Raw genomic sequence first — 9,485 nt, forward strand, 5'->3', positions numbered from 1 at the left:
ACACTTTCAAACAAGGACCTTTTTGGTAACCATGTCCATGCACGCTTCGTGGCAAAGAGGATTTTGTGTGTCTGTTGGATTCAATGAAGGCAGAGCTTTGCTTGTTGTGGGGGAGATTTCAGGTGTGGGAGGAGGCTTATGGCAGTTGGAGGTGGACAAGGAGGGGCTGAGAGACTTACTGCCTTCCTCATCCCTCAGTCCATCTCCACTGATCCACTTTACTTCTCTAATCCACTTGTCTCTGGTGAGCCACAAGTGGATTCTGTTTGTATTGTTGCTGTTTTTGAATATAAATCTGTCGACTTAAACATTTTATAGGGATTAGTTGAGCTTAGTTCTCCACCTAATGCAATGATTAGGGATTTCTGGCCTACAAGATAAGTAAATGCTCTCTAGTTACTCAGTTGCTGTGCTCAACTGTTAAGGGCGGTGTACCTAAATGACAGGGCCTTGGTAAGAAGCACTCCCTTGACGGTGGGCCGACAGCAAATAACTCTTCATTAAGTCCTTGGCAAATCAGTCACTGCTGCATGGTGATTCAGTCAGTTCCTTGAAGAAGAAAAAAATAACCACACAGTGATATTCTATTTAATAAAAAAGAATGCCAGTCAAAAAGTCAGTCAGCAGTGAAAACGAAGACAGTAATTGACTCCTTACCAAATTATGAAAACGTCCACAGTAAATTCACTGTTCAAATTACTTCACTGTTAGAATTGAGATAGTCTCCAGAGTATCAAGTGGCTAGTCCTCCTTATGTCACAGTCACATAGACATAAGGGCATTGTCACAGACTCTCATGACATCACGCCAGAGCACAAACAGTTCTTCAGGTGCAGGGTCGAGCATCAAAGAGACAGAAGGTAGAAGAAAGACGAGAGAGAGAGATAGAGAGAGAGAGAGCGAGAAAGAGAGAAAGAGAGAGAGAGAGAGCGAGAGAGAGATAGAGAGAGAGATAGAGCGACAAAGAGAGAAAGAGACTACAGCATAGAAGCTAATGGCATTTACGTCAAAGCAGTGTGCAAGCTCTTTGATTTGTGTGAGAGGAAGTGATAGGCCAGAAGGTGTGTGATCGTTAAAGTTATGACAGACATCAGCTGGTCCTGCCTTCGTCACTAGCTCGCTGCAGGTGTACAGCAAAAACTGTCCAACAAAATCACTATCAATATCTATAGACTAGGAATAGTAATTTTGAGCAGAATACAAAGCAAAGGGTTAGACCTTAAACACACACACATGTGCACACACACACACATACACATGCAGTGCTTCAAGTTAAATGGGAGTTGGTGGGTCAAATGGGATCTAAGTTAATAATGCTGATTAAGTGAATATCTGAGTGTCCGTTTAGACTAATATGAAATTAGATCTGACATGAAGTAGCAGCTGGAATGAATGCGTATTACCATTTCCCTTAAATAAATGTGGATTCATTGAAGACTATAATTTGAACTGGGCCTAAATTCAGCATATATATCAAATATATTCAATAAAACATTGATGGCCAAGAAGTTCACAAGTCTCATTCCAAGATATGATGAAACTGCCTCCAAAGTGCCTAAAGGTCCATTTCAACATTAAGGTCTGGCGTATTTGCTTTCATGAAATATATCGTCAGAAGATAAAGCTATCACATCCATATATTATTTGGCCGGACCACTTTAAATGCAGTGTTTTTGCCTGTAGTAGTAGCCTTACATCGAGTGCAATGTCATTACGCATTTTGAACAGATTGGTTTTTTCACACATTCCTGTTTACAATATGTATAATCCTCCTCTTCATAAATGTTGCATTTATATTCATGTTGGTGAAATGAGATGGAAAAATGAGGGGAAAATTAGATGTCTGTATCATATGAACCTGTCGTGACCTGTTTTTTTCCTTCCCTCTACAGATTAGTGGCAAGTCCAAACCCAGATTCCAACCACGTAGAGAAACACAACCAAGACCAAATGCAATGGATGTGTTCAATTTCACCTACTGGAATGCCTCTGAAGGCAATAATACAAACTCAGTGGATGAAAATGGAAGCCCCTACAAGACTGTAGAGGTGGTGTTCATTGTGCTGGTGGCTGGCTCTCTCAGTTTGGTCACCGTCATCGGAAACATACTGGTCATGCTCTCCATTAAAGTGAATAGGAATCTTCAGACAGTCAACAACTACTTTTTATTCAGCTTAGCATGCGCTGACCTAATCATTGGACTGTGCTCTATGAACTTGTACACAATCTACATTGTCATTGGCTACTGGCCCTTAGGGCCCGTGGTGTGTGACCTGTGGCTAGCCCTGGACTATGTCGTCAGCAATGCGTCCGTCATGAATCTTCTCATCATCAGCTTTGACAGATACTTCTGTGTCACCAAACCTCTCAGCTACCCTGTCAAGAGGACCACCAAGATGGCAGGGATGATGATTGCCGCCGCCTGGGTCCTGTCCTTCATCCTCTGGGCGCCGGCCATCCTCTTCTGGCAGTTCATTGTAGGTGGGCGGACAGTGCCTGAGAGGGAGTGCTACATACAGTTCTTCTCCAATGCCGCCGTCACCTTCGGCACTGCCATCGCAGCTTTCTACCTGCCAGTCATCATCATGATTGTGCTCTACTGTCGGATCTCCAAAGCCAGCAAGAGCCGGGTGAAGAGAGGCAACCGGAACCTCTCCAAGGCCAATCAGGGGGCTGTGCCCCCCAACCAGGCCCAGAGCCACACCCCCAAACCCCACAACAACAACGTGGCCCTGGAGGAGACGGAGCGCGCTCAGACCCAGACCACCGACGGCGAGCCCAACCAGCACGACGGCGGCAAGCTGCAGAACGGGAAGGGCCCGTCCCCGGCGGGCGGGGGCGAGGGTGAGACGGAGGGAGAGGAGGGAACGAAGGAGAACTGCACCCCGGGGGAGGAGAAGGAGAGCTCCAACGACTCCACGTCCGGCAGCGCGGCGGCGTCCAATCCGAAGGACGAAGAGGCGGAGCCTTCCCGGGCCAACTGCAGCGCTGAGCCCACCCAGCTGGCGCCGCGTCAGCGGGCCAAAGCAGGCGGCTCCAAACTCACCTGCATCAAGATAAAGACCAAGTCGCCCAAGGGAGACTGCTACACGCCTTCCAACGCCACGGTGGAGATCGTCCCTGCCACCGAGAAGCAGGACCATGTGGCCAGGAAGATTGTGAAGATGACCAAACAGCCTCCCAAGAAGAAGAAAGCAGCGCCGTCTCGGGAAAAGAAGGTGACCCGTACCATCATGGCCATCTTGGTGGCCTTCGTGGCCACCTGGACTCCCTACAACGTGATGGTGCTGATCAACACCTTCTGCTCCAGCTGCATTCCCAACACGGTGTGGACTATCGGCTACTGGCTCTGCTACATCAACAGCACCATCAACCCCGCTTGCTACGCCCTCTGCAATGTCACTTTCAAAAAGACATTCAAACATCTTCTTCTTTGCCAGTACAAAAACATTAGGTCAGCTAGATGAATGTGTGTGTGTGTGCGTGCTTGTGTGGGTTGATGTGTATGTGTGTGACAAAGTATGACAGTTTGATTCCTTAGTTTTTACATATTTTTCTTCTCTATGACCTGTTGTAGCACTTTACACAAGCTTAACTGCAGCCAGTTTTGTTGAGATACGTTGCAGATTTTTTTAAACAGTGCAGAAAGGAAAGGAATAAACTGCTGTTGGCCACAAAAACATTTGATTTACATGAGAAATAATTAATATCTACAACACTGAGACATCATTGCAACAGTTTTCAATAAATCTCTTTGCTGAGTCTCTTAAGAGAATACACATCACGGCAATGTTGAAATGAGATACACCATAAGTGAAACAGAGGACGGTGTGTGATGCAACTGTTGAGACATGAGTCTGACAGCGAACTGCACAAGAGAACAAATAGACTGACAATGAAGCAGACAGCTGGATAGAAAGTTCTGCACTGTGTAAAATACATAACAAATTCAAAGGGAAAATAGGGCTGACTGAATTTACAAACGTCAAGTTTGCAGTTCAGTGTAAAAAGATCCCTGTATATAACTGTGTATAGAAACATACTTGAGTGCGTGCTTGTGTGTTTGTTTGTGAGAATGAACAGTTTGCTCTCAGTTGCCTGTATTTGCGTGTCTGTTAGGGCATGAGCGTAAGGGTAAATAATCAATTTAAATGAAGATGGCCGCCAGTAACAATGACTCAAGGACATATTTCATGTTGCAATCTGTTTCTGTTCTCCACTGGCGTGTGTTGGCGTGATTCAATATAGAACAGCTTGCCTAAATTGCCTCTGGCAGGTCCACACAATCACATACTATAGTTAGGATCTCCTGAGATGGAATAGAAGGGCCCCTCAAATCGTACCATGGACCTAACTCCATGCCAGACCCCCATAGTATATCAAGCATAATTAGGTTTTAAAACGATTGAACATATAGATTGATTTGAGCTCTGTAGTGCACAGTAGAACATGCTGTACATTAGCCAATGGAACACAAACAGCAAGAGTTGCACAAGGGTAAATGGAGAAAAAACTTCGAAAAGGGATTGTTCATTCACGTTCTCTGGTTTGCCAGTTTTTAGCACCGTCATTTGATTTCTTAACAATACACCACACCAGTTGTTTTATTCTTGCGATAATTGCTGTTGAGATATTTACGGCCGTGCTGTCGTCATGTCCACTGATCTTAAGAGCCCTCTGACTCGTTCTGAAAGCGACCAGGTTGTAGAGCGCATAGTGGCAGTTCCTGTCAGGAAAGGCTCTTGTGGCACAGCAGTGTGGGAGACAGATGAGAGGGTAGTTTCTTGGACACAGACGACTGTCTCCATCCTGTTGATACGTGGTTTATGGTACATCGTGTACCGGTTTACATCATAGTGAGCGTGTGTGTGTGTGTGTGTGTCTGTGTGTGTGGTGCGAGCGTTACGGTTATTTGTTCGGGAACCTTAAGGGGTTGCCAGATTGGTTCGTCATTGGGGGATCTCTCTGTGAGCGCGCAAGAGCCGTCGTGGTGCGTGTCGGTGCCTCTGTACGAGGCTTACTTTGAATCGCAGGCTCTGGCCTTGTGATTTATAAGGGCTATTTTCATGTTGTTACATCACATTCATAATTCATAATCCATGCTGTGAATCATAGAATGAAGTGAATGCATAGACAAAAAAAATTGAGATCAGTTTTGTAGGTGCATTATATCATATTTAATGTTCTGGTTCTGTATAATTACAGTATTAGGATTACAATGACAAGCACATAATCATGTTTGTGTCGACAAATACACAGGGCACATATTACATTAACACGGAATGCTAACCCTCAAACCAAGTCTCTGTTTTCTGGCATGTATGTATTTCAATTGAAGTGATGAATATAAAAGCAGTAATTGGATGCTAGCCAGTCTGTGCGGCATAACAGGATATGACGCCATCATAGAGCAGTCCCTTGACACATGTCTCCTTAAAGAGAAAGATCTGGGACAGGTCCATTATGGAACTCACTATGGGGCTGATCAGATTATGATATGATGTGGAACACCTACATAGGAGATTGAAGATTGGCCATTATACGCTTGGTTTATACAGGACGCCCTTCTTACTTAGTGTCCCACCCCCCTTCCCATCCTCTTATGTGTGACTGTCCCTGTACCACGGCATTGTTTCCATGGGAATGTTAACATAGCCAACACTGTGTTCATATTTACTAGTGTCTCTCGCTCTGTTCCTGCTCTCTCTCTTTCTCTCTCACCTCTCCTCTGTCTTTCCGTTTCTTTTCTTTCTGTCTTTCTTGATTTCATTTTTTTCTCTGTCTCTTTATTTTTCTCTTCTTTATAAACAGCACTCCTTCTCTCAAAATATATTTCTAGATGGAATTCAGACTCAAACTTTTTCCTGCCCTTAAATATGACTTAAAAAAAGAGGAGAGGTTGATTGAAACCTCAACCATCATGATTGAAATAAAAATGTTAGCCACTGGACACTTGGCATCACTGCGGTATCCAGTCCGTCGGTTAGACAGCTTATCCCAGCAGGCTATGCGAGGTGAGGCATCCATCCAAGTTGAGCATCCAGCCATTCGTCACTATGATAAGTGGACCCATGACTCTGTGTCATCTGTCACACCTCTCAGTAGAGGCTAAGCACCTCCTTGCTTGCTACCACGTCTGATTAATCTTAGACTAAGCTGTCATTTGAGTGATACCAGCAGGGAAGTAAGTGCTCTCCAACACAACTGGTGGTCTAAGGCCAGCTTTGGTAACAGATACCTGGCTGGGTGATGGGGAGTGACAGCAGTAAAACCCCTTGTTGAGATGGTTTTCCAAATGGTCGCGACTCGCCACTCACTATTTTGGCAACTTTTTTATCAAAGTGTTCCAACTCTAACCTCTCAATGGCTGGTGTTTGGTCTTACAAGAAAAATTACTTCCTTTTCTGCTTTGTCTTTGGTGAGTGTTTTGGGCTGAGTTGAGCTGAAGAGAGGATAATGCTACCATGTGTTAAAGTGGCATACGCAAGCAAGGAACAGGCAGACCCTGAGGTGTCCACTCAGTACGACCTAGATAAGATAGCTTTTGTAGTCACAATTACAGAGCAAAGGCCCGTCAACTGTATGCACAGCAGGCTGGCTCACAGTCTTAAAGGATGTCAACTGTCAACCATATTTGGAAAAAATGAAGGCCGACTGTTTGAGCAAAGGTTAGCCAAGGGTTTTCTGCAGGAATTATTTAACCGTCCTAGAATTATTAAACAAAATGAGTTACGGTTCAGTTTCTGATTTGTTTTTATGACTCCTTGTTCCCACACATCATCACATTCCTAAATAACATGTATCATAGACAGGACACAGTGAACAGTAGATATGTGTTTGTGTGGTGTTTTGTGTGTTTTTCATGGGTGGATTTGTCATTCCACCATTTACCATTCTCCAGCATCATGTAAACATTGTCTCCATGGTGTCAACAGAACATTATGTGCCGACAGAGCTAACTGAGCTCCTTTTCACACGGCTTATATCAAAGGGCTAAACTCCTATCTAGGGAGATCTATTAAATATTTATAGTAAAAAGCATACATAATTAAAACATAATAGGGAAGTTTTAGGTCGTTTTTTGTTTTTGTTTTGAGTAATAGGTTAGGACTAGTTTTTCCATGTAGTATTAAAATCTATTCTGATTTCTTTGGTTTTTAAGGTGAAGGAGTAAAAGTCCCTTGGGCCTTAGTCAACCTCAGTACTCTGACAAGCATGCCGTTGATTCCATTGTAGCTTCATGGTTTCCCCTAAAAAATACATCATATCGCCAGATTGTACCGAGCAGTTTGAAGTGCCTTATATATAACTACATCAGAATAAAACATTGCTCTGAAATGTTAATAATAGTCATATTTTTATTTAAGTATTGAAAACTGATGGTGGTTGTGTGACAGCAGTTATGAAAAGCACAATGTATTTAAAATGTTTTCAGTATAATCTTCAGTGGTGAAAATTCAGAAATCTTTTATGGATGCAACATGTTACATTGTTCGCCGTGCTGAGATGCGGTCTCTTCTCTCACCTCACGTATCGCCCTGGCAACCACTGGGATGTTATGTGTCTGAACAATCCCACATCATCAATTACCTGACTAAAACAACAGCTCTTTACAAAAACAACTATTTAAAAAATTCCACTCATTAGAAATACAACTCTTTACTAATATACCTCTTTTTCAAATCACACATTTTAAGGCTACAACCCTGAAGGCAGGTACATGGATAACATTCTTGAAGTTGTGCATGAGTACGTGTGTGTGGGAAAGAGAGTATGTGTGTATGTGTCCAAAATACTGTACTCTATGTAAAGATGAATGAGTATGGCAGTTATACGTGATTCTTTATTAGATTTTTCTTATTTTTTTCTTTATGAGAACATTTGGTAACAATTTACATTACGTGTAACTACTATGTAACTACTGCATTTATTACTACTTAGCTACATGGTTTTTTAATGAACACACAATGTAAAGTGTTACCAAAAATCTTTGCATGAAGCTATCAGAAAGCATCTCTGATTGAGAACTAATTTCACAAGGCACAAGTTGTAGAAATATAGACGTTTTCATTGGTCTTTCCATGAGTGTCTCAAAAGCAAATGGCTTCCAAAGACTCAGAGACAAAACATTCAGTGAAAAGTACAAATATAAAATAGGCATTCATTTAGCCAACACACATATTACGGACATTTATTTTGGTTCACATTTTATAAATATATGTGTATTGAATGGATGTACAAATGTAATAATGTAATATTATAGATTCAGAAATGTTAAAAATGTGCAAATATTTGTAAGAGGAGTTACAGATCTAACCAGCACATAAGTATGTAGAACTGAAAAAGAGAAGATGAAAGTATACTGACGAAAGAAAGAAAGTTTAAAATCCAAAGTTGGAAGAAAACGAATTACTTTGATGTAAGTGAAAAACAAATGTATGATAACATTTCTTAAGGCATGGTTTCTGAAGGAGTGGACAACTGCTTTATGAAACATTCAGTTAGACAAAACCTTTTTAGATCTTTCAGTTATACAGAAGAATGATCGGATTCTATCCCATGTATGGGGACTGTAAGTGGAGAAGAAACTCGAGGATATTTTGTTGTGGATATATGACCAAACTACATCCATGACAGAAAGACTATGAAAAGTTCAAAACTGTTCTCATCAGAAATATTTTGCATCCATTTAGGGTCAGCTTCTAAATTAGAGATGAAGGACGGGGAGCTAGAAACATACCGTTGGGATAACCATGACAACCAGCTGCTGACCAGCTGCTACGGCACACAGCCATGTTGAAACTTGACATGTCATATATGGGAGGACGTGTTTTACGGAACAAACAAAACCTGTCAGGAGGGAATACATTTGAACTTGTTTTGAATTTTAATGTGAAAGCCTCTTTAAATGGACCTGTCGCAGAAAAAAAACAAACAAGCATACCCTCCCTTAATAGCTGTACACTTTGTACAGGGTGTTCATTTTCAGTTGCATAAGTATATAGATGCTTATTGTGTACTTATTCACTGTGGCTTGTGGCTCCTCATACAATAAGTACATTGTCTGGTAAAGACAAATTGTTTGCATTGTATATATCTATGGTATACATATGTATTTTGAATGCAGTACAGTTGAAATGTACATACATGTTTACTAGCTTATCTGAATGTTCCCTTTGCTTCCCTACCTTCTCCCTCTTTCTTCCTATGTGATGCTAGCCACTCCCTCTAATGTACAGTAGTAATGGTATTGATTTCCATTTTTAAACATTATTGATTGACTATTTGTGAAGGACAATGAATCTGAGTGTTACTGTAATGTCACTGGCCACCTATGACTCTGTAAAGTTATATTCAGTGGATATATTGTGCCATAACATTTTGAAACCGAATTCAAATAAAATCTTCAGAAATGTGTTTGATTTTTCGTATTATTATTTAACACAATATTTTTTTTTTTGCATGTAGGGTACAACATGAAAACT

The 9,485-nt window shown here is 41.7% G+C and overlaps 1 protein-coding gene across 1 annotated transcript in view; it reads left to right on the top strand.

Moving 5' to 3' along the window:
- chrm2a (cholinergic receptor, muscarinic 2a) overlaps positions 1–9,424 on the top strand; it is a 52,070-nt gene extending 42,646 nt beyond the window's left edge. Inside the window, exon 2 of the mRNA XM_047022741.1 lies at positions 1,893–9,424. Within this exon, the coding sequence (XP_046878697.1) occupies positions 1,956–3,467 (1,512 nt within the window). The 5' untranslated portion in view covers positions 1,893–1,955 and the 3' untranslated portion in view covers positions 3,468–9,424. The remainder of the gene's footprint in view (positions 1–1,892) is intronic.
- The last annotated feature ends 61 nt before the right edge of the window (positions 9,425–9,485 follow it).

Source organism: Hypomesus transpacificus, chromosome 7, assembly GCF_021917145.1.
Source record: "Hypomesus transpacificus isolate Combined female chromosome 7, fHypTra1, whole genome shotgun sequence".
Classification (NCBI taxonomy): Eukaryota; Metazoa; Chordata; class Actinopteri; order Osmeriformes; family Osmeridae; genus Hypomesus; species Hypomesus transpacificus.